Source organism: Hyperolius riggenbachi, chromosome 3, assembly GCF_040937935.1.
Source record: "Hyperolius riggenbachi isolate aHypRig1 chromosome 3, aHypRig1.pri, whole genome shotgun sequence".
NCBI lineage: Eukaryota > Metazoa > Chordata > Amphibia > Anura > Hyperoliidae > Hyperolius > Hyperolius riggenbachi.
This window is the reverse complement of record NC_090648.1, coordinates 223,452,699-223,477,953: the sequence shown is the minus strand read 5'-3', so window position 1 is coordinate 223,477,953 and position 25,255 is coordinate 223,452,699. Positions and strand designations below refer to the sequence as shown.

At 45.3% G+C, this 25,255-nt stretch overlaps 1 protein-coding gene and 1 long non-coding RNA gene across 5 annotated transcripts in view; one reads left to right on the top strand and one right to left on the bottom strand.

The window, feature by feature from the left end:
- The window catches only part of LOC137563412 (uncharacterized), a 63,472-nt gene extending 42,054 nt beyond the window's left edge, over nt 1-21,418 (bottom strand). The window contains exons 1-2 of one of the 4 annotated variants that reach the window (XM_068275826.1): nt 21,109-21,418; nt 5,864-6,502 (exon numbers count right to left, since the gene is read on the bottom strand). In XM_068275826.1, the coding sequence (XP_068131927.1) occupies nt 5,864-6,496 (633 nt within the window). In that variant the 5' untranslated portion in view covers nt 6,497-6,502; nt 21,109-21,418. Of the gene's footprint in view, nt 1-5,863; nt 6,503-11,552; nt 11,607-12,271; nt 12,440-21,108 lie in introns of those variants that run through there. The other 3 variants (XM_068275824.1, XM_068275825.1, XM_068275827.1) reach the window with 3 other exon arrangements.
- Nucleotides 21,197-25,255, top strand: part of LOC137563415 (uncharacterized) — a 33,827-nt gene continuing 29,768 nt past the window's right edge. The window contains exon 1 of the long non-coding RNA XR_011030345.1: nt 21,197-21,255. This is a non-coding gene — a long non-coding RNA (uncharacterized lncRNA). The remainder of the gene's footprint in view (nt 21,256-25,255) is intronic.

The window sequence follows — 25,255 nt, the reverse complement described above, 5'->3', positions numbered from 1 at the left end:
TACTGGACCCGCATGAAGGTGACCCAGATTGTGGGGTCAGGGACCCAATATGTGCTCTGCCGCCAGGTTTATCAGGAGCTTTGGGTGGAGTAGAAGTGGATTTGGGAGATGTTGCCGTGGCCTACGACACACCCACTATGGCTTCCTCGCACTGACTGTCCCCGTTTTGCGCAGCTTTTTTCAGCTTGTCTCTCTTGGGTAGGTGAGTGGGAGATGGCTGGGTCTTACCCGAGGAGTGTGGATGTGAACCATCTGGCTGGCGGGAAGATTCCCTGCAGGGGATCGAGTTCTCCGTCTCCGCCGCCTTGCCTGTATCCACTGCAGGAGCGCCGGCGCCATCTTGTGTCGTCCCGCGGGCGAACCGCGCGAGCTTTTCTGCCGGTCCAACCACTTTCTGGGCTGGTTTGGAAGACATCCCTTCGCTCCTCTGTGAACCCCTCAGCCTCCGGGACCAGACTGAGGACGGCTGGGCTAATTTTGACAGCAGGATACCGCCGGAAAGATCACGGGTAAGGGAGAGCTGGGGATCTGCACGTCCTCACAGCTTCATGGCTGGCCACGCCCCCCACAGTGCTGTCTAATATGTTGGCACTATATAAATCCAATAAATAATAATAATAATAATAATAATAAAGGCTCTTTCTTATAATATTGTTAGGCAGCAGTAACAAGGTTTTTTGTTTTTTTTTAACTTTAACGCAAACCTATCGCACTACCAGGCAATAAAAAGCAAACACAAAAATTATAATACCAGACACAGAGCCAAAAGCTATAGTCAGTAAAAATGTTAAAACTGACAAAGAGATGCAATGAAAATTAAAGCAAGTTGCAGCCCACACCTTCTCATTGGTTACTGTGGCTATTCCTCACATTTAGTCAGGGCTTTGGAGTGGGAGTTGGAGTCGAGGAGTTGGAGCAATTTTGGTTACCTGGAGTCGGTGGTTTCATAAACTGAGGAGTCGGAGTCAGATGATTTTATACTAAATCCACAGCCCTGGTAAGTATTAGACTAAGGAGTCGGAGTCGAGGAGTTGGAGTCTGAGCCATTTTTGGTACCCGGAGTTGGAGTCGGTAGTTTCATAAACTAAGGAATCGGATGATTTTTGTCCCTTTTTTTGTCCCACAGCCCTGCATTTAGTATCAGTAAGATGGATTGGGAGGAGGCAGGAGTGAGGTAAGAGTACTGTATTATGCTGGATCCACACCATACAATTTTTCGGCAGATTTACCTGCCCAAGCGAACAGGGGCGTTCCTAGGGTCCTTGGAGATCGGTGGCACCTGGGGGCACTAGGTGGGGGCTACGTGCGGCGCGCGCAGCGGCAAAAAATGGTCATGGTCATGCAGTGAGTGGGCGTGGCCATGGGTGGGGCCAATCATACATTAGATTAGGACAGTGGTGGCGAACTTTTTGGAGGCCCAAACTGCAACCCACAAGTCACTTATCTATCACAAAGTGGCAACAGCAATTTAAACTAAATACTATACAAACGTTTTAACACATGCATGAACATTATGGAAAATCCAAGTTGAAAAACTGAAAAGATAAACAATTTCATCCATCCTACTGCTGAAAAAATAAATTCATTTTTTTAGAACCTCCCAGTTTTATTTTCTGTTTTAAAAAGCTAAAAAAGTAGGTTTAATGCTATTGTCTCATATGATGATGATCCAGCTTTTCCCATAGTCTCGCAGTTAGCAATCATGTGACCCCCAACAAGACAAATTTAGCAATCATGAGGCCCCCAACAAATCATGAGACACCCAACAAGACAAATTCAGCAATCATGAGGCCCCCAACAAGACAAATTCAGCAGTCATGAGGCACATAAATAGACAGCATTTCACATAAATAGGCAGAATGCCCCCTTAATATGGTAGACACCTCTCACCTGGCTTCTGAATTCTCCTCTACTGGCTGCTGTACCTGGCAATACTGTTTTTGGCTGGATTGGGGATGATGTGTGAGCTGAAAGGCCTGGCAGTGATGCTGTGGCCTGGCTGGCGGTGATGCTGTGGCCGATGTTGTGGCTGGGTTGGCTGGCAGTGATGCTGGGCTGTGCTTGGCTGGTTGAAGTAAATGCTGGCCTGACTGGTGGTGATGCTGTGGCCTTTTTGATAGTGATTCTGGGCTGGTTGGCTGGTGGTGATGCTGGGCTGGCTGGCCTGGATAGTTAAGGTAGCACCAGGAGTACCCCAGTTTAGGTAGTGACAGGCACCCCCCAGTTAGGTAGTGAGTGAAAGCAGGGACCCCCAGTTGGGTAGTGAGTGACAGCAGGGACCCCCGTTAGGTAGTAAGTGACAGCAGGGACCCCCGTTAGGTAGTAAGTGACAGCAGGGACCCCCGTTAGGTAGTAAGTGACAGCAGGGACCCCCGTTAGGTAGTAAGTGACAGCAGGGACCCCCGTTAGGTAGTAAGTGACAGCAGGGACCCCCGTTAGGTAGTAAGTGACAGCAGGGACCCCCGTTAGGTAGTAAGTGACAGCAGGGACCCCCGTTAGGTAGTAAGTGACAGCAGGGACTCCCGTTAGGTAGTGAGTGACAGGCGCGCTCCCCACCCCACCTACCTTGCCGCGTCAGACCTCAGGATCAGCGAGCGACCCGACCAGATAGAGCGGGCGCCGGGCACAAATATGCGGAAGTGATTTCACTTCCGCATATCAGCAGTGTCCACTAGGTCCTAGCGCCCGCTCTATCTGGTCGCCCGGCGCTGATCGAAGTCTGAATGGCAGCGGGGACAGCGGAGCAGGGCAGCAGCGGCCGGGAGATCCGTGGCACCCCAGGACAGATTGGGGGCACGGGCCCCCCCAAAATAGGGCTAGCGATGCCCCTGCAAGAGAATATTTCCAGCATGTCCAATCTGAGAGTCCAAAGATTTTATGACAGATTTCCGTTCGTTCATTTAAATAAAAAAAAAAAAAAAAAAAAAAAATTAAAAAAAATCATTCGATTCTCAGATCGGACATGCTGGAAATAATTGATCGGGCAGGTAAAGCTGCCGAAAAATTGTATGGAGTGGATCCAGCATTAAAGCTGCAAGCCTATGTAATCATTCACTTGCCACTGAATAGTAACAGCAGAGTACTGTTCCAGGTTAGCCATCAGTAAAAGCAAGAAGTTTTGAATCAGGATGATACCATTTATTGGCTAACTTAAAAGAATAAAAGTAAGCTTTCGGCTATTCAACCTTCACCAGACTGAATCCTGTATGCTGACAAGTTGTTAAAGAGACTCTGTAACACATTTTTCAGCCTTAGTTCTTCTATCCTATAAGTTCCTATGCCTGTTCTAATGTGCTCTGGCTTACTGCAGCCTTTCCTAATTGCACTGTCTCTGTAATACATCTTATCTCCTTTCTTCTGTCGTGTCTGTCGGGCTAAGGCTTGAATGTGTGGAATGTGCAGGGCTGCTTGTGATTGGATAGAAGCGATACACACCCTCTGCAGGCCCCCTGCACACTCTGTTTATATAAGCCTATAACAAGCTGGTTAGTTTGTTTGTAAACACTGCCTAAAACTTAATTACAAGCCAGGATTGCAGCAGAGATTGGCAGAAACAGCACAGAGGGGCACAGGAAAAAATAAGGAATAGAATGGTATGCTTTTTAGTGTAAGAATATTAGAGTACAGATTCTCTTTAAAGCACACAGCTATATACTGTACATGCAACATCAAAATGGGATACATAGATTTGTTTAGAAACATAAATACCGGTACACACCATTAGGATGCCTTAACTGAGACAAAACATCAAAATGATTCAGAACTTCGAACAATACTCAGCAACACTGTTGCTTTATCACTGCTCAAGTTCTTGAACATTCTTTGCTGAAATGGTGCCTGTAATGGCTGGTTTAGACGGACACTTGCGCAGCGTTTACCGCAAGCGTTCAGAACGTTGTGGTAAATGCTCCCATTCAAGTGAATGGGAGCGTTTACGCCGAGCTTTTGCGCGCGTTTACACGATCGCGGCGTTCGGGTCTCGATTTTCGCTAGCATTCGAGCTGCCCCTGGAAGCAACATGTAGCAGCCAACCGCGACGGCTAATGTCCCCATAGGGGGAAGAAAAAACGCAATCACATCGGATTGCGACGCAAAGGCTACTGAAAGCCTGACCGTGCAGCCGCCGCAACGCCCCCAAACGTGACGCCACACAGACGTCCGTCTGAACCAGCCCTAAATTGCTCTATTGGCAGCCAGTAGTAAAGAAAGCACACTTTAACATGATAGATACATTGCCTTTATGAGAAAGTTCCTGATGTGAAGTGGCCATAAGAAGGTAATTTTCCTTTATACATTCACCTGTCTATGCAGTTATCTGTCCTTAAATGCAGCAGAAATAGAAGGGCATTATTGTGGTTTTCATACCTCGAGCTATTGTTGGTATTTGAAATTGGTATAGTGAATTTGAACACCAGAATGCTCCCAACCACCGATGTTCAGCACCTGAACGAGCAGCTAGGGTCAGGAGAAGGAGTTCACTGTTGTGTGTCACGTCAAATGAAGCACAACCTTGTCCACTTATTTGAGAACTGAATAGCTACAGTCAGGAGTATTTGGTTGTTTGAATTCACTAGAACGAATTGGAACACCAACACTACCGCAGAATGTGTAGGTGTCACTATTTGATTACCTATACTACTTCTATGAGTTGGTGGGAAGCAAACACACAGAAGATGGACAGAAAAAGTGCTTCAAAAGACACAATGAAAGTCTCTCTGATAAGCTTTGGCATGGACCTGGACCCTTGGGAAATCCTAGTGCAAGTCTGCTGCACCTGGCAAATCTGCACCAGCAAAGATGCAAGATAACAGTGGGGCAGAAGAAATGCGAGATACGCTAAAGCTAAACCATAACCAGCTCTTCCGAGCCTGCAGCGGACTGATGAGCCACACCCTGAAACACCATACCCAGATAACCTCCTCAATGTGATGACCTTGGTCATCATCGTCTACAACAGACATATAGAAACCATATTACATGTGCAGGTCACAATACACATAAATCATAAAATAAACCATCCTTACTTTCAAAACAATTAAAACTGCACAAAAATAGACTTCTGTCACACAAAGGGCAGGTACATACAGGAGAATCACAGAGGAATGAAGCACTCCACAACGCCCGGACATGCCAATAAGTCTCACAAGTATAGGTTGGCTTTACAACACATTTCCTTGTACACTTGCTCTATTGCTTTATACATCCCAGTGTAGGGCTCTGGTAGTACAGCACAACACAAATAACCTGGACATGATGTGTGGCTCCTACTATCTGCAAAAAGTATACAACCAAGACCTCAGCGTTTATTAAAATATTCAAAAATGAGGTCTCTTAAATTGACTAGTCAGTGCTAAGAAACAATTAGTGGTGGTGTTTGAATGCAGGTACCTACATTCAGACACCCGAATTAATACCGGACTTCAGTAGCCAACCTAGTGGACAGGGTCACGGGGGTTGCAGTCTGTGTAGCACTTTACATGACTACTATGCTTCCTCCTTCCAAGCCGGAAGCAAGAAGCATAACAGTCATGTAATACGCGGCATGAGTGGCCTTCCTGTAATCCTATCTATTAATTTGGGTGCTAAAGTACGATGTTCAGTATAATTTGGGTTTTCAAACGCAGGATACCGAAAAGGAACACCAAACCAGAAACAATTCTGTAAGTGAACCTATCCTGATAAAAAATTAGCTGCCAATGCAATTCTTTTTTCCTATTTATAAAGGACTTGTTGCCTGTAACCCATTTTAGTGACTGTATGTGAAATAGCACATATGCTGATTAGGATCTAAAACTAGCAATGCTGGTACTCAGTATGTTGGCCAATTCTCTTTCACACTAATGACATAGCAACTACATCTTACCCAGTCTGGATCTGTAGGCTCAATCGTTAACCTGTAATACGTGACCTTTCCATCTTCCCTTTCTTGAACGATTGCTTTAGGAAACCTCTTCAATAGCTGGGAGATTTCTGTCTTTCGTAACTGGGCATTAGTGTCAGGAGTGGCATCTACAACCTTGATTTCCGCTGGACCTGCTGCCGGCCGCTCCGTCTTGTCTTTTGAGGCTGGTTTCTTGCTCACAGATTGGTCATTAGATACAGATGGAAGCTTTTCTGGATGCCAGAATCTGCAGTTTGCATCCATAGAGCAGTAACCAGATGCAAAGTAGCGGCACAGTCTTCTGTTCTGAGGCTTCCTCTTTGCAGGTTCAGAGTAAGGTTTTGTGGACACTGGATTTTTGCTTTGGGGAAGAGATAAACCTGCTGCCTCACTTGAATCAGGTGCTTTTTCTAGGTTGTCCTTTTTCTGGGGAACCTTCTTTTCTGCACGCTGATGTAAAAATCGGCATCTTCGCCCATACTGGCAGTAGTAACCTTTGGAAAAAAATCTGCACAAAGGTGGCAGCTGATTTTGTGTTGTGGCATCTAGACTTTGGCCAGTATTCTCTTCACTGGTGGCAGGAAGCTCTGTAGCTTGTGCTTCACTCTCAGCCATTGCAATCTGTAGGGAAACACAAAGCAGGCCGCATGAAACATATACACATGCAAAATACTGTATATTCTGGCGCATAAGACTACTTTCTAACCCAGAAAAATCCTGTCAAAGGTAGGGGGTCGTCTTATACGCCGGGTGTTGTCTTATAGGGCAGGTGCTAAAACTTCCGAGCCAGACTGAAGAATCTGTGGTTGTCGCATATGGTGGGGCGAGCACAAAAACGTCCGCGGCCGCATCCCCACCGTAATAGGCGACCATATGAAAGCAGCAAGGGTGGTGCTGTACAAGTAGTCTTGGAGACAGGGATAGCTGACCAATCCAAGCAGGCTTTGTATACAACAACCAGCCAATCGCCGGGAGCGTACACAGCTTGCCGTGATTGACTGGTTGTTATATACTGGATGCCACAAACAGTAAAGCACCAGTATCTGTACCTGTTTATACAGTATAGCACAAGTACATACAGTACAGTATACAAATGTCCAACAGTCAAGAGGACTAGTCTTATACGGCGAGTATATCCCAAAATGTTTTTATTAACTGGAAAACTTGGTGCTCGTCTTAGGCCCGGTTCACATTAGCGTTCGCTGTCTGGATTCGCCGAGTCGGATCCGGACCGTATACTGTACAAACGGAACGTACGTTCCGCATAGCAATGCAAAGTCTATGCGGCCGTTCACATGCGTCCGACGCACCCGGACCGGAGCCTGACTGTACCATCCGTGCATAGAAACCAATGGGAAACGGAAAACACAGAACACACTGGCTATAAAATCCAGACGTTCTACCCCACTTCCTATGCGTTTTCTAGCGGCCATTTTGGATGGGGACACATGGGCCCAGCATTTCTGGAGTGGAGCAGCAGTGACTTTGTGCTGGAGCTGTTTGGTAGTATGTCGGACGTGAGGCCCTACACAACGGAGGAACTGATTCTACAGGTGCAGCGTCTGCTGACCTCCCAGACCCCAACAATTGTATATAGTGTGTTATATCTTTTAACAAATGGATCCGGATCGCAGCCGTATTCATACCTGATGCTACGGATGCAAACGGACCGGATCCGGATCAGAACCGTACGGTTTCGATCTGGATCCAATCCGGTCATCCAGTCCGTTTGTCCCAGAAACGCAAGTGTGAACGGGGCCTTATAAGCCCAGTCATCTTATACGCCGGAAAATACGGTATATATAATAAGAAAAAAGCAAGGGGGAGAGGGGAGTGTTCTCTGAAGCACAACGGATTCCCATAGTGTACTATCGTACAGCTGACAAGGATTAAATAGAAGAGGAAAAAATGTCTATTAGGAAAGCATAGACTGTTGGTATGGTTGGCCATTGAAAAGTAGAAGATGCATGCTCAGACTGCTCCTATTACTTCCATACAGCATATAAAAAAAGCTACCTGCCCTGCTGTCAACATAGGAAACTTTTGGTAGCCAGGCTCCCGTCCCATCTTTCTCCTGACGGCAGCGTGCACATCAGTATGCAAATCCCTGAGGCCAAATCTACAGCCATAACCCTTTCTATACAGATGTTATCTACACATTATCATAAACTACCTTATTGCATTGGCAGTAGGGATTGCACCTGCAGAAGGATGGAAACCAAAATTCCTATAATGGAAGCAAGGCCAGTAACCATTTATAAACCTTTTTGAGCAGTAAAAGTTTTACTTTAAGGCTCACTTTAAGTCACCGCACACTCTGCACTTTCACTGAAGAGCTGGTTCAAGAGCCAGTCAAACTCTATTGCTTAGTGCTATGAGTGTAAAAACAGACATATACAGTATTAAGCAATAATTTCAATAAATTAGACATTTGATAAAAAAAAAAAAAAAAAACCTTTGAATCAAACAAAAATAAATTGAAAAAAACCTAGGGCACCTTTGATCAAAACTTATCAGGATAGGCCGGTATGAAGCAGCCCATTAGCAGTACATTTCATACTGCATCATACAATGCAAAGTTAACAGTGGCGGCATTCCGGTACATTTTTACAATTTTTTCTTTCAGAAATCTGATTGATATTGGGTGGTGCACGGCTGTAATCCTGACAATGATAATCGTGGGCTTTGACCTATGCGGTGCTGTTTAGCTCTGCAGTGGAGAAGTGTGGTCACACAGCTGTTTATACTGAGCTTTGTTCTTGTCATATCCGACAGCAAAATCAAATAACTCTTTGCACACTCTCATGCAAATACTCACTGCAGACCAGGCATCCAGGAACCACTGTTATCCCTACAGCTAAGCTAAAAACAGAGGTCTTAAGGTGGTCATATATCAGGCGACTTGGTGTGGCCGATTGACCATCCAATTCTATTATTATATTCAAACTGAATTTATCTGATTGCCATCTGGAGTCAGGAAGGAATTTTTCCCTTTAGGGGCTAATTGGACCATGCCTTGTAAGGGTTTTTTCGCCTTCCTCTGGATCAACAGGGATATGTGAGGGAGCAGGCTGGTGTTGTACTTTATACTGGTTGAACTCGATGGACGTATGTCTTTTTTCAACCAAAATAACTATGTAACTATGTAACTATGAGTCAGTGCCGCCAAGTGCATGCCCAACTGACAAAGCGACCAATTTTGGGACGGAAATTGGTCGCATTGTTGATGCAAGATGTGGGGCGCATGGTGGGAACGGCGTGCAATTTCCCGACAATCGACGAAACCATCTGCCATCTCGCCGCTATGCTCCCCCCCCCCATGCCAAAGTGTATACCGTATATACTCGCATATAAGCCGACCCGCATATAAGCCGACCCCCCAACTTTTCCCTGAAAAACCAGGGAAAAATGATTGACCCCCATATAAGCCGGGGGTAGGAAATGCTGGCCGCCTTATTCCCCGAGTGTGTCCCAGTATAGCTAGTAAAGTGTCCAGTATGGGTAGGTAGTGCCCCAGTATAGCTAGTATAGTGCCCAGTTTAGCTAGTATAGTGCTCAGTATAGCTAGTATAGTGCTCAGTATAGCTAGTATAGTGCTCAGTATAGCTAGTATAGTGCTCAGTATAGCTAGTATAGTGCTCAGTATAGCTAGTATAGTGCTCAGTATAGCTAGTATAGTGCTCAGTATAGCTAGTATAGTGCTCAGTATAGCTAGTAAAGTGTCCCAGTTTAGCTAGTAAAGTGCTCAGTATAGCTAGTATAGTGTCCCAGTTTAGCTAGTATAGTGCTCAGTATAGCTAGTAAAGTGTCCCAGTTTAGCTAGTATAGTGCTCAGTATAGCTAGTATAGTGCTCAGTATAGCTAGTATTGTGCCCAGTATAGCTAGTATAGTGCCCCAGTTTAGCTAGTATAGTGCTCAGTATAGCTAGTAAAGTGCCCCAGGATAGCTAGTATAGTGCTCAGTATAGCTAGTATAGTGCCCCAGTTTAGCTAGTATAGTGCTCAGTATAGCTAGTATAGTGCTCAGTATAGCTAGTATTGTGCCCAGTATAGCTAGTATTGTGCCCAGTATAGCTAGTATAGTGCCCCAGTTTAGCTAGTATAGTGCTCAGTATAGCTAGTAAAGTGCCCCAGGATAGCTAGTATAGTGCTCAGTATAGTGCCCCAGTTTAGCTAGTATAGTGCTCAGTATAGCTAGTATTGTGCCCAGTATAGCTAGTATAGTGCCCCAGTTTAGCTAGTATAGTGCTCAGTATAGCTAGTAAAGTGCCCCAGGATAGCTAGTATAGTGCTCAGTATAGCTAGTATAGTGCCCCAGTTTAGCTAGTATAGTGCTCAGTATAGCTAGTATAGTGCTCAGTATACTAGTAATGTGCCCCAGTTTAGCTAGTATAGTGCTCAGTATAGCTAGTATAGTGCCCCAGTTTAGCGCTCAGTATAGCTAGTAAAGTGCCCCAGTTCAGCAAGTACAGTCCCCCGCTCCCCCCATGGCCGCCGCCGCCGCTATTACCTGGCGCATCTTCTATTTCCCTCTCCGTGCTTGTAAACATGCACAGCAGCGCGCCCGGCGCTGCTACTGTGACGAGCGGCGAGCCAGGAAAGAGCGGTTCCCATAGTAACAGGAAGCCGTGCTCTTTCCTGCCTCCTGCCTCGTCACAGTAGCAGCGCCGGTGCTCCAACACTTTATCCTACACGTCGAACTAACCTACATCCCATAGACTTTTACTATCCCTTCCCCTCCCCCAACCCTAACCCCTAACCCTCCTGGTATACGTTTGATAGTGGATGTAGGCAAATTCGACGTGTAGGTTATCACGTCGGAACACCCGGGCGCGCTGCTGTGCATGTTTACAAGCACGGAGAGGGAAATAGAAGATGCGGACAGGTAATAGCAGCGGCGGCGGCCATGGGGGGAGCGGGGACCCGCGGAACAGCGGAGGGGGGGGGGGGGGACCCGCGGACCAACATGACTCGCATACAAGCCGAACCCCCAACTTTTGGCCCCCTTTTTGGGGGTCAAAAATTCGGCTTGTATGCGAGTATATACGGTACATTACCTGTCCGCGGCCTCTGCTTGTCCCCCGCTGCTCGGGGCGCATTCTCCTCTTCCAGATACACGCACACCCCACGTGGCATGTGTGACATCACACAAGCGCCCTTACTAGGAAACCACGTGGGGCGTGCGTGTATGGAGAGGAGAATGCACCCGGAACAGGCGGGGACAAGCGGAGGCCGCAGACAGTAATGTATACACTTTAGCACGGCGGGCATGGGGGGCACAGCGGCGAGGCGGCGCACAGGGCCGATTTCAGATTGATTTCAGCATGAAATTGATCGGGAATCTGCCTGTGGTGTATGGGCAGCTGACAGATCTCTCACTTTTCAGATTCGATAAGAGAGAGATTTGTCTCTTGGTCGAATGTGCCCATACATCACTAGATCTATGGGCACCTTTAGTTTGCAAAAACAATTCCTTATCTTGTGTAGTCACGTACGCCATCCAGAGGCTGCCCTGAATTTGTATGTCTCCTAATCTGTCTCTATAGCATGCATAAAGCAGTACACAAGCATACAGTGCATCGGCCTAGCAAAAGATTAGGAGCACATAACCTAATGTCCTGTCTTGCAACATGAACGTTCTCTCAAGGAATAGAAAGTGGTTCAGACTTACCTCACCAAGGCCCTACAATGGCCTCAATTCACTAAGCTTAAACTCCTGTTTTTAATAACTCTTCTGAGCTGTTTTACAGTTATCACAATTATATCACCATGGTGATGACTGTAAAACAGCTCAGAAGAGTTATTAAAGACAGGAGTTAAGCTTAGTGAATTGAAGCCAATATATATATTCATATGCACCATACACACAACAGCAGGAGCTGTGTAAATGCTGACAATAGTTACAGAACAGAGATAGAGAACACTAGATTTAACTCTGGCCACAAGGAGCATAAATTACAAGAAAGACACAGAATCCATGCTCACCTCCTCAAGTAAGGACACTAAAGTGAGAGGGATATGGAAGCTGCCATATTTATTTCCTTTTAATCAAAGCAAATTGCCTGGCAGTCCAGCTGATCCTCTCCCTTTAACCTCCCCAGCGTTCAATTTCCCCAGGATTTCTGTGCAAACAGTGATAACATTTATTTTTAAAACTTTTTTTTCCTGTAACTTGCCAAAATGTGTCAAGCAAGGGTCTAGTATACAGTGCAGGAGAGTATTGATGTGTATGCAAGTTTATACTGTTCACAGCATGTTTTTTTGAACTGACATTTCTGTCCATACCGCTGGGGAGGTTAATACATTTAGTTATAGACCCTGAACAAGAATGCAAATCAATGTTTGACTTAAAGGAGTACTGTAGGGGGGAAAAAAGAGAGTTGAACTTACCTGTGGCTTCTAATGGCCCCTCGCAGATGTCCTGTGTCCGTGCAGCCACTCGCCGATGCTCCGGTCCCCGCCTCCGGTTTACCTCTGGAATTTCCGACTGCACCTGCACGTCCGCGCTCCTGCTGACGTCGCCGGAAGCTTACTGCACAGTCCCAGTATGGTCTGTGTCTGACAGATGGACAAGACAAGTTGACAAGTGTGTGATACACTTTGTTGAGCCTGAAGAGAAGCCGTTTTTTTAAAATCCTAGTAGTTCAACCTCCCATTTCTAAGGCATATGATAGCAAATCTGCAAAATGCACATAGTTTTGCACTGCAGATATGTACATTTTGCAGCAAATATAATAAAAATATGTGATCAGCTGAGTTCCATAGTTCTATTACATACAGAAATGACATTGCAATTTTACTGAAACGTTTGCTGTCCAGAGTCCTCCCCCACAGTTAAGGTTTCTGTGTGGAGAGTGTACGTCAGATATTCTCTCTCTCTGATCACAGATCACCTGACCCAATCCACTTCCTCTCTCTGCTGCTGACGGACTAAAGCTCTGAACACATGCTAGATGATAACAGCCTCCTCTGCTGAGAAACAAGCATGGGTACGGCACCAACCACCCCTCTTGACCATTCGGGCCAGCAATCTGTCCTGTTGGATTACTTTGGCCAGTAACATTGGTTTTCCCACTTACCTAGTGATGTCACTCCAGCCCCCGCAGCATAGAACAGAACAGGTTGATTTTTTTTTTTCTTCATGTGAGCAATGCGCCTGCCTAGCCTCGCCCTGCAATGCCGCCCGTGGGATTAGGTGCATACACATCCAATTTGACTGGCCAATCAATTGACAATTTTACTACCTCCATGTAGATGAGGGCCAACAGACTGATTACTATGAACAGAATGTGTAGATAAGCTTTCATACTACATGGAAGTGGTAAAATAGGCCAATCATAATTGGATGTGTGTACCAGGCTATAAGGTTCCAATCCCAGTCAGGCACATTGAGTGTGTGTCCATGCCTTAAAGGATACCCGAAGTGACATGTGACATGTTGAGACAGACATATGTATGTACAGCGCCTAGCACACAAATAACTATGCGGTGTTCCTTTTTTTTCTTTCTCTGCCTGAAAGATTTAAATATCAGGTATTTAAATTGCTAACTCGGTCCTGACTCAGACAGGAAGTGACTACAGTGTGACCCTCACTGATAAGAAATGCCCCCTTTTCCCTTTTTATCTCTTTCTTGCTCCCAGAAGCCATTTTCTGCTAGGAAAGTGTCTTATAGTTGAAATTTCTTATCAGTGAGGGTCAAACTGTAGTCACTTCCTGTCTGAGTCAGGACGGAGTCAGCAACTTACATACCTGATATTTAACTCTTTCAAGCACAGAAAGAAAAAAAGGAACACAGCATAGTTATTTGTGGGCTAGGCACTGTACATACACATGTCTATCTCATCATGTCACTTCGGGTATCCTTTAACACTTTGCAATTATTCAATCAACAGCACATGGAGGTGGTGTGCTAGTTGATCTGTTATGTGCTGGGGAAGCAACTCCCGCTCTGCTAGTAGCAAGTAGTGTCAGAGTGCAGCCAGTATTTACTTACATAAAGTTCAAATGTACAATGTATAAAACTTTGTGATTTGCTACTTAAATAAGATTCACTATCGTATGCATTAAACCGTGAGGTCAAACTAGAGTTTTAAAAAACCCATTATTTTTTCTACCCAGATTATATCTATAATTTTACTCTGCGACTACAACTACATTACTTAAGATAAAAAGAGTGATGATTTTGCAATAACTGACTTTTGACTTTTTAAGCAGCACTGAAGCAAAAACAATACGTGATAAAAGAAATGTAGGTAATCAGGGGTTGCCTGCATTGAACACTGCATGTCTAGATTTGCCATAGTGGCCCAGCCTGAAATAAAAGTAAGATAATACATTTTCAGTGGTGATTCATGATTGTTCACACCAACAGTTTGATGTTTGTACAGGCGTGTCATTGTCTGTACCTGTCAAATTACGAGCAACAGGCAATCATCCACAACAGAATGTTTTGGCAAATTACTCTGCCCCGGGGAACTTCATGGAGCTGCCTGCTTTCTCTCTACTTATCAATATATGCAGCTCAGCTAAGCCTAGAGTGCATAAGCTATCACTGGCTGATGAGAGACAGTCGCCTGAAACAATCCCAAATGATCATTTCAGCCAGTAAATAGTGTGTATTGGGTGTTAAGGGGAACCTTAAGTGAAGGAAAACAGTTGCCATTAAAGGTTGGTACACACACCAGATAAAAGTCTTTGGAAAATGAAAAATCACAGACCGATTTTATCCCTTTCCATGTAGTAGGAGAGCTTACTCTACACAGTCTATTCTATTGAGCTGAACTCCCCATCAGATAAAAATCTTTGCAAGATGCTGCACACAAAGATGCTGTACACATGCAAAAGATCAGTATCTGAAAAAGATCAGTTCCTTCAAAATGCATTCATAGTCTATGATATCTGCAGATCTTATACACACCGTGTTTAACAGGCATTCATCTGCAGATCTGACAATCATCTGCAGATTTGAAGATCTATCCTGGTGGATCTGATCTGCAGATGATTGTCCATTAAACAAGGTGTGTATGAGATCTGCAGATATGAATGCATTTTGCAGGAACGGATATTTTGCAGGAACTGATCTCTTGCATGTGTACAGCATCTTTGTGTACAGCATCTTGCAAAGATTTTTATCTGATGGGGAGTTCAGCTCAATAGAATATACTGAGTAGGTATGCTCTTATCAGGGCTGTGGAGTCGGAGTCGGAGTCGTGGAGTCGGGCAATTTTGGGTGCCTGGAGTCGGAGTCGGGAAAAAATGCTCCGACTCCGACTCCTAATGAATTTGTAACTGTAATTAAAATAGAAAATATGATAAAATGTTCTATTTCTCAGATAATAGTCATTAAAAATAATGTATATATACAGTAATAGCTGTGCTTAGTCCACAAAAATGAAATAAACCAATCAAAATTAGTTACTTGTGCTGCTTCAATAAAGCAGTCCCCGTATTTTTAAGGTCAGATATACATATCTGATTGTGACTGTATATATGATGCGTACACAGGAATCTCTTATATATACTAAATAACATCTATGCTGTAAGAATAAAGCCTGATGTGTAGCTGTGTCACTAATAGAGATGGTCAATGAGATGGAAATAATTCTGCACTGATGCTGATTTATGCAAATGTATGCACTCCCTTTGCTGATGAAATCAAATAATTTGATATGTTATTAAAATTTGGTTTGGTGACTACAAATTAAAGGGTACCTGAGACGGATGAAAAGTAAAGTTTTATACATACCTGGGGCTTCCTCCAGCCCCCTTCAGGCTAATCAGTCCCTCACTGTCCTCCACCACCCGGATCTTCTGCTATGAGTCCTGGTAATTCAGCCAGTCAGCGCAGTCCGGCCGCATGCCACTCCCACAGCCAGGAACATTCTGCACCTGCGCAATAGTGCTGCACAGGTGTAGTATGCTCCTAGCGGTGGAGTGTGTTCATGCGCACTACGCCAGACTGGCTCAAGTACCTGGACTCATAGCAGAAGATCCAGGTGGTGGAGGAGGACAACGAGGGACTGATTATCCTGAAGGCGGCTGGAGGAAGCCCCAGGTATGTATAAAACTTTAATTTCATCTGTCTCAGGTTTACTTTGTTACACAGTAGTACTATACTCTACATATGCACTCCTCACAGAGCTGCAGGGAATCCACTGAGAATGCTGTGCACATTGAACACAGAGGTGTTGTCTGTTTACAATCTCCTCATTCCCCTGCAGAGTACCTGCACATCATTCTTACATGTACCCACACTTACATTGCCTAGGGCCTGATAGATGTTCTTTGTTCCGGTTTGTACCTTTTACAAGTACTATTACTAAGGACTAGTTTTAGTCTAAAGGGAATAAATATAGTAGTCTACATATCCTTCTCACTTCAGTTGTCTTGTAAAATTCCTAAGCGTTGGCAGTTATGAGACGAATTTCATGTTACATACTTTTAATCAACAAAATTGTAATATGCAAATTAGAGGAGTCTGAGTCGTGGAGTCGGTGGAATCCTAAACTGAGGAGTCGGAGTCGGTGGATTTTTGGACCGACTCCACAGCCCTGGCTCTTATACTACATGGAAGGGGGTAAAATTGGTCTGTGATCTTTCATTTTCCAAAGACTTTTATCTGATGTGTGTGTACCCACCTTTACTGATCCAAGGCAATGCTATCTGACAGAGGTATATAAACGCTAAGACACACCCCTTAAGGTGTACATCCCAGAAACTCTCATCACTCTGGTTAGACGAGGGGATATGTTCCACAAGTTGCTCCTACAAGAAGCTGTTGATATCTTTTTATATTTAGTCTTTTTGTGGTGAACTGAATAAAGGTTTTGTATCTGCATAATTTTACCTGTATGGCTATGAGCAAGGTTAGGGACAGTTTGCCTTTAAAATTTGGATGAGAGTTTCTGGCATGCACACCCTAAGGGAGTATTAGGCCCCATTTACACCTAAAACCGCAAAACACCAGTGATTACCGCTAGCGTTTTGCAGGAGTGATTTTTCCATGGAAAAAGAGTTTTGGGAGCGATCGCGATTAGCGGTGCTATGCAAGCTAATCGCGATTTGCCGGCAAAACTCTGCATGTTACGCATTTGTGGTTAACGAGAACACTGCCATAGGCTTAGGGCTGGTTCAGACGGACGTCTGCGTAGCGTCGCGTCTGGGGGCGTTGCGGCGGCTGCGCGGTCAGGCTTTCAGTAGCCTTCGGTCGCGTCGTGATGCGGTCGCGGTTTTTTTTTTCCCGTAGGGGAACATTAGCCGTCGCAGTTGGCCGATCCCTGGAAGCTACACGTTGCTTTCAGGGGCAGCCCGAACGCTCGCGAAAATCGGGACCCGAACGCCACGTTCGGGTAAAAGCGCGCAAAAGCTCAGTGTAAACGCTCCCATTCACTTGAATGGGAGCGTTTACCGCGACTGTCCGAACGCTTGCGGTAAACGCTCCGCAAGCGTCCGTCTGAACCAGCCCTAACATAGGCTAGCGGTTTTTAAAAACGATTCCCGCTCAAGTGTGAACGAGCCCTTAGAGTTTATACACCTCACAAAGATGTTATTTGTTTAACCTCCTTGCCGGTCTAAAAAATCCGGCAAGGAGGCAGCGCCGCACATTTTTTTTAATTTTTTTTTTTTTTAAATCATGTAGCGAGCCAAGGGCTCGCTACATGATAGCCGCTAAGCGGCGGCATCCCCCCACCCACTCCGATCGCCTTCGGCGATCAGAGTATGCAGGGAATCCCGTTGAGAACGGGATTTCCTGCAGGGCTTCCCCGGTCGCCATGGCGACGGGGCGGGATGACGTCACCGACGTCATGGACGTCGGGACGTCATAGGGAATCCCGATCCGCCCCTCAACGCTGCCTGGCACTGATTGGCCAGGCAGCGCAGGGCTCTGGGGCGGGGGGGAGCGACTCGGCGCGGCGGATTGGCGGCGAGCGGCGGCGATCGAAAGTTACAAGCAGCTAGCAAAGTGCTAGCTGCTTGTAACAAAAAAAAAATTATGCAAATCGGCCCAGCGGGGCCTGAGATATCCTCCTGCGCAGGTTACCCCGAGCTGAGCTCGGGATAACCGGCAAGGAGGTTAAAGCAGCAGGGACATCCAAAGGAAAGGAAGAAAACACATATGTAGATAAATACTTGCTCTAATTACATAATGTGTGTTGTACTGTCCATGTTTTGATTTCAGTTAATTTTATATAGTAAAATAGAGAGAAAACTGTTTCAGGCATTTTCCATTTTTGCTGCCTCTGACTAAAGACAGTCCTGATATAATATCCTCCCTTTTCACACTAGGAATTGCAAAACGCTAGTAAAATCACTAGCGTTTTGCACAGCGATTTTCCTGTAATTTTTCACTGCCAGAAAAGCGATTTTGGAGCAATTGCGTTTTGTGATTCTTTAATACTGAAATACAATTGCTCCAAAAATGCTGGATGCACAAAGTTTGAGATTTCAGCAAAACGCTAATCGCTGTGGATCACCACAGTGTGAACTATTGATTTGCATTGCCATAGCGCTTTTTCAAGCTCTAGTGATTTACAGACAAGCTAAAAGTGCTAGTAAAATGCTCCAATGCTTTCTGCATTCAGCTTTTCGCTTCGCATACAACTACAGGTGTCTTCCCGGAAGTCCAGATGTGTCACTGGCTGCTAAAGGGAATTTAGATGTGTGCTGCAATCCATATTTCGCCCTGCAGCACATTGTATCGCACTGCAATGGCTCACCCACGTTCAATGGAAACCACGCCATTGATATGCATTGGTTGTGGAGCCACTGCAGAAAATTGCAATACGAATTTGGATGTAATGGAAACAGGCCCTCAGGCCTTGTTCACATTATAGGCGTTTTTGTAAAATTTTAAGCGCCGGCGATTTTCAAAATCGCCCTGAAAGCGCTTGTGCAATGATTCTCTGAGAGAGTTCATATCAGAGCGTTTCGTTTGCGATCTACTTTGAAAAGCGGTGCTTGGGCCATTTTTGAGGTGATTTGCCTCAATAGAAGGTATAGGAAAACCGCAAAACACTCACAATATCACTTTGGCAAGCGACTGCGTGAGCGTTTTTTTTTTTTTTTTTTAAAGAGAACCCGAGGTGGGATTTAATTATGTTACTGGGGCACAGAGGCTGGTTGTGCACACTAAGACCAGCCTATGTTGCCCCATGGTGTGCCTCCATGTCCCCCCTGCCCGCCGCTACACCCCCCCGCAGTGCTGGCGACACGCAGCGCGTCACCAGCACAATGTTTACCTAAGCGCTGTCTGTCAGCGCCGCTCCCCCGCCTCCTCCGCATCGGCGCTACCCGCCCGCGTCACTTCCCTCCTATCAGCGGGAGGGAAGGGACACGGGCGGGTAGCGCCGATGCGGAGGAGGCGGGGGAGCGGCGCTGACAGACAGCGCTTAGGTAAACATTGTGCTGGCGACATGCTGCGTGTCGCCAGCACTGCGGGGGTATAGCGGCGCGCAGGGGGGACATGGAGGCACACCATGGGGCAACAGAGGCTGGTCTTAGTGTGCACAACCAGCCTCTGTGCCCCAGTAACATAATTAAATCCCACCTCGGGTTCTCTTTAAATACATTACATTTATTTTTTCCAGATCAAAAGACTGAAGCGCTCTTCCAAAGCGCTTACAAAAACGCCCACAAAAACGATTGAACGCGCAGAAAATAGCCAGAAAACATGGGAAAAAAGCCCACCGTGGACCGACACACGAGCCGAACGAAATATGAACAAGGCCTGACTTTTTTTTTCTCCTACAAACTGCACTGTCATATCTAGCTTGCTTTATAAACACATGTACACAAGCACAGGATAGAACGTATTTCAGCAGCTTCTCCCTTCTCAGCCTTGTGTCACACTGAACTGTCCTCAGCCAATTAGTGAAGAGCAGGAATGTGAGGGGAGAGATGACAATCTTCCCTCTCCTCGGCAATGTACCAAATAGAGCCAGGTTGACTGAGGTAAGATTTGTAACAGCAGAAACATTTATGATTATATTAGAATGCTTGCAATGCAGGGTCAGGTTGTAGACTGCATAATAAAAACAGAGCAGCAGGTAAATGAATTTGATGTTATGGCTGACAATCCCACTTTAAGGCTATGAGTAAGGATGCCTAGTGCGAAACATCTCAGCCGACTCAATACTGTACCTGTTATGTGCCAATAAAAGTTTCTATGGACTTTTACAACCATGGAGCGTGCATATACTATAGTGCCTGCACAAATGTTTTCCTAGAGCTGTGCAGGCACTCAGTTGCAGAGCTTCTATTTTTATCATTTTGCAAGTTCCCTAATCACCTAATATATAAAAAAATAATATAGCAATAGTAAAATAGTGTCAGAAAGCCTGACAATGTACTTATGTATTTTTTCTGCAGCACTATCTGACTGTGCCATAAGCTGCAATTTTCTCAAAACAGATTTAATGGACTGTATATTATGTGGTTGCAATTTTTCTGCAGATCGGAAGTCCAATTCAATGTTTTCAAAGAACCTAACGTAAGTCTATAATAAAGAAGACCATATTTGACAGTTTTAGCAATTGAATAATAAACAAGGATCAATTGTGGTGGAAGCGCGTGGTGTGTATTTTTGTCGGACAAGGCTAGTGCTGGCAGCATTTCATAAAATATTAAGTCGGATTGCTGCCGGATCCAGATTACATATCACATGGTGGAGGTAAAAACACAGGAAAATGATTAACCGCCCACATGACATGCCAGGTATGAAACAGTGTACTGCCAGGTTCTCGCAACAGAGATAATCATGAATTCTGCAGCAGCCACACCCACAGTGGTTGAAAGCTGTATCACTGAACTCTGTTTCAGGTCAAGCAATCAAAATGTAAGGCATCATTTGTAACTATAAAAGCCTCAATTCATACAAATACATATTAGATGACATTTTTAGATCTGTGCCTATATATGGGGTTTAAATATTGGTCAGGACTTATATGGGTTAAGAGAAAAGAATTACAGAACTAGGGATGAAAGTTTCCAGAATCCAATGCAGCACATGCAAACACTACCTTTATTTTTACAATGTAGAAATGCAAAACAAGCAACAGATTGCCAATCATTTACAGTGATTATTGCCTGTGTTTCAGCTCCGAGCCCCTGCCAGCATTATAGCAATGTAAGCAGAGTAAGCAGTGAGAGGAACTCGCTGCTTCACCCCGACATAAACACATTCTTTTAGCACTTCCGAGGAGGAAACGCTGTGCAACTTCTACTCACCCACCTGGAACCTCACGTCCCACTCTAAACTTGTCCCCCTCCGAGAGCGTGTTGCACTGAATTAGCTTCCCCGCGTACACTGCACGATCTCCTTGGTTCCCTTTGATAGAAATGCACCTCACTACCCACAGGAAGTCTTTGCGAAAGGTGAAAGTACAGTGTATCCACGCGTTAGCATTGCTAAGGACAGTCTGTAGCTAAAGTGATTTATTTTCCCTGTATGTGTGTCCTGTGACCGATAGGGTCCCCGAAAACAAGCTCTGTGCAGCAATATGTTTCTCCCCGTCCTGCCTCCTCCGTCCTTCCTGCATGTAGCTTAGCTCTAGAGTGCAGGCAGGGTGTTCCGACGTGATAACCTACACGTCGAATTTGCCTACATCCACTGTCAACAGGGCTCTAACCTTCCTTTTTCTCCACCAGACACAGGCCGTGACTTGTCCTCACAGGTGAAAGCCTGCCATAAGGATGATGTGTGCCAGCCCGAAAGTGTATTATACAGGCTGCCTCCTGCCCTGGTGGTCCCAGTGTCCAAGGGACCACCAGGGCAGGCTGCAGCCACCCTATGTCGCACCCAAGCACACTGATTCCCCACCCCCCAGACCCCTGTTTGCACCCAATCACCCATCAATCACTCCCTGTCACTATCTGTCAACGCTATTTTTTTTAATGCCCTAAACTGCCCCCTGCTCCCTCCTGATCACCCCCCCCCCCCCACCCCTCAGATTCTCCCCAGACCCCCCCCCCCCCCCCGTGTACTGTATGCATCTATCCCCCTGATCACCTGTCAATCACCCATCAATCACCCCGTCACTGCCACCCATCAATCAGCTCCTAACCTGCCCCTTGCGGGCAATCTGATCACCCACCCACACCAATAGATACGACGTCAGATCACCTCCCAAGTGCAGTGTTTACATCTGTTCTCTACCCTAATCACCCACTAATTACCCATCAATCACCACCTGTCACTGCTACCCATCAGTTCAGACCCTAATCTGCCCCTTGCGGGCACCCAATCACCCGCCTACACGCTCAGATTGCCCTCAGACCACCCCTTATCAATTCGCCAGCGCAATATTTACATCTGTTCTTCCCTGTAATAACCCACTGATCACCTGTCCATCACCCATCAATCACCCCCTGTCACTGCCACCCATCAATCACCCCCTGTCACTGCCACCCATCAATCAGCCCCTAACCTGCCCCTTGCGGGCAATCTGATCACCCACCCACACCAATAGATCGCCCGCAGATCTGACGTCAGATCACCTCCCAAGTGCATTGTTTACATCTGTTCTCTACCCTAAACACCCACTAATTACCCATCAATCACCCCCTGTCACTGCTACCTATCAGATTAGACCCCTATCTGCCCCTAGGGCACTCAATCACCCGCCCACACCCTCAGAACGCCCTCAGACCCCAGCCCTGATCACCTCGCCAGTGCATTGCTTGCATCTATTCCCCCCTCTAATCACACCTTGAGACACCCATCAATCACCTCCTGTCACCCCCTAGCACACCTACCCATCAGATCAGGCCCTAATTTGCCCCGTGTGGGCTCCTGATCACTCGGCCAAACCCTCATATCCCCCTCAGACCCCCTTCCGATCACCTCCCCAGTGCATTGATTGCATCTATTTTCCCCTCTAACCACCCCCTGAGACACCCATCAATCACCTCCTGTCACCTCCCTAGCACTCCTATCCATCAGATCAGGCCCAATACAACCTGTCATCTAAAAGGCCACCCTGATTATGACCGGTTCCACAAAATTCGCCCCCTCATAGACCACATTTTATTTTTTGTCAAAAGTTAGCGGAAATTGATTTTTATTGTTTTTTTTTTCACAAAGTGTCATTTTTCACTAACTTGTGACAAAAAATAAAATCTTCTATGAACTCGCCATACACCTAACGGAATACCTTGGGGTGTCTTCTTTCTAAAATGGGGTCACTTGTTGAGGTTCCTATACTGCCCTGGCATTTTAGGGGCCCTAAACCGTGAGGAGTAGTCTAGAAAACAAATGCCTCAAAATGACCTGTGAATAGGACGTTGGGCCCCTTAGCGCACCTAGGCTGCAAAAAAGTGTCACACATGTGGTATCGCCGTACTGAGGAGAAGTAGTATAATGTGTTTTGTGGTGTATTTTTACACATACCCATGCTGGGTGGGAGAAACTCTGTAAATGGACAATTGTGTGTAAAAAAAAAAAAATCAAAAATGTGTCATTTACAGAGATATTTCTCCCACCCAGCATGGTTATATGTAAATACACCCCAAAACACATTATACTACTTCTCCTGAGTACGGCGATACCACGTGTGACACTTTTTTGCACCCTAACTGCGCTAAGGGGCCCAAAGTCCAATGAGTACTTTTAGGATTTCACAGGTCATTTTGCGACATTTGGTTTCAAGACTACTCCTCACGGTTTAGGGCCCCTAAAATGCCAGGGCAGTATACAAACCCCACAAATGACCCCATTCTAGAAAGAAGACACCCAAAGGTATTCCGTTAGGAATAGTTCATAGAAGATTTTATTTTTTGTCACAAATTAGCGAAAAATGACACTTTGTGAAAAAAAACCAATTAAAATCAATTTCCGCTAACTTGTGACAAAAAAATAAAAACTTCTATGAACTCACCATACTCCTAACGGAATACCTTGGGGTGTCTTCTTTCTAAAATGGGGTCATTAGTGGGGTTCCTATACTGCCTTGGCATTTTAGGGGCCCTAAACCGTGAGGAGTAGTCTTGAAACAAAAATGACCTGTGAAATCCTAAAGGTACTCATTGGACTTTGGGCCCCTTAGCACAGTTAGGGTGCAAAAAAGTGCCACACATGTGGTATCGCCGTACTCAGGAGAAGTAGTATAATGTGTTTTGGTGTGTATTTTTACACATACCCATGCTGAGTGGGAGAAATATCTCTGTAAATGGACAATTGTGTGTAAAAAAAAAATCAAACAATTGTCATTTACAGAGATATTTCTCCCACCCAGCATGGGTATGTGTAAAAATACACCCCAAAACACATTATACTACTTCTTCTGAGTACGGCAATACCACATGTGTGGCACTTTTTTGCAGCCTAACTGCGCTAAGGGGCCCAAAGTCCAATGAGCACCTTTAGGATTTACAGGGGTGCTTACAATTTAGCACCCCCCAAAATGTCAGGACAGTGAACACACCCCACAAATTACCCCATTTTGGAAAGTAGACACTTCAAGGTATTCAGAGAGGGGCATGGTGAGTCCGTGGCAGATTTCATTTTTTTTTTGTCGCAAGTTAGAAGAAATGGAAACTTTTTTTTTTTGTTGTTGTCACAAAGTGTCATTTTCCGCTTACTTGTGACAAAAAATATCTTCTATGAACTCACTATGCCTCTCAGTGAATACTTTGGGATGTCTTCTTTTCAAAATGGGGTCATTTGGGGGGTATTTATACTATCCTGGAATTCTAGCCCCTCATGAAACATGTCAGGTGCTCAGAAAAGTCAGAGATGCTGGAAAATGGGAAAAATCACTTTTTGCACCATAGTTTGTAAACGCTATAACTTTTACCCAAACCAATAAATATAGGCTGAATATTGTTTTTTTTAATCAAAAACATGTTTGTCCACATTTTTCGCGCTGCATGTATACAGAAATTTTACTTTATTTGAAAAATGTCAGCACAGAAAGTTAAAAAAATCATTTTTTTGACAAAATTCATGTATTTTTTGATGAATATAATAAAAAGTAAAAATTGCAGCAGCAATCAAATAGCACCAAAAGAAAGCTTTATTAGTGACAAGAAAAGGAGCCAAAATTCATTTAGGTGGTAGGTTGTATGAGCGAGCAATAAACCGTGAAAGCTGCAGTGGTCTGAATGGATAAAAAGTGCCTGCTCCTTAAGGGGGGTAAAGCCCACGGTCCTCAAGTGGTTAAAGTTAGGCTTGGTTCAGGCTCTAAATAGCTTATGTTCCGCTCCAATGAGCGGATCGCAGCAGCGGAAGCAATGCTTTCCCGATGGAAAAGTTCACATTTCGCTCAGTTCCGCTTGTTGGAGTGGACGTTCCCGACCTGCACAATCCTTCTGCTCCACTTCGCGGAACGCAGCGCAGGAGCGGATGCGTGCCAATGTGAACCCGACCTTAAAGGGA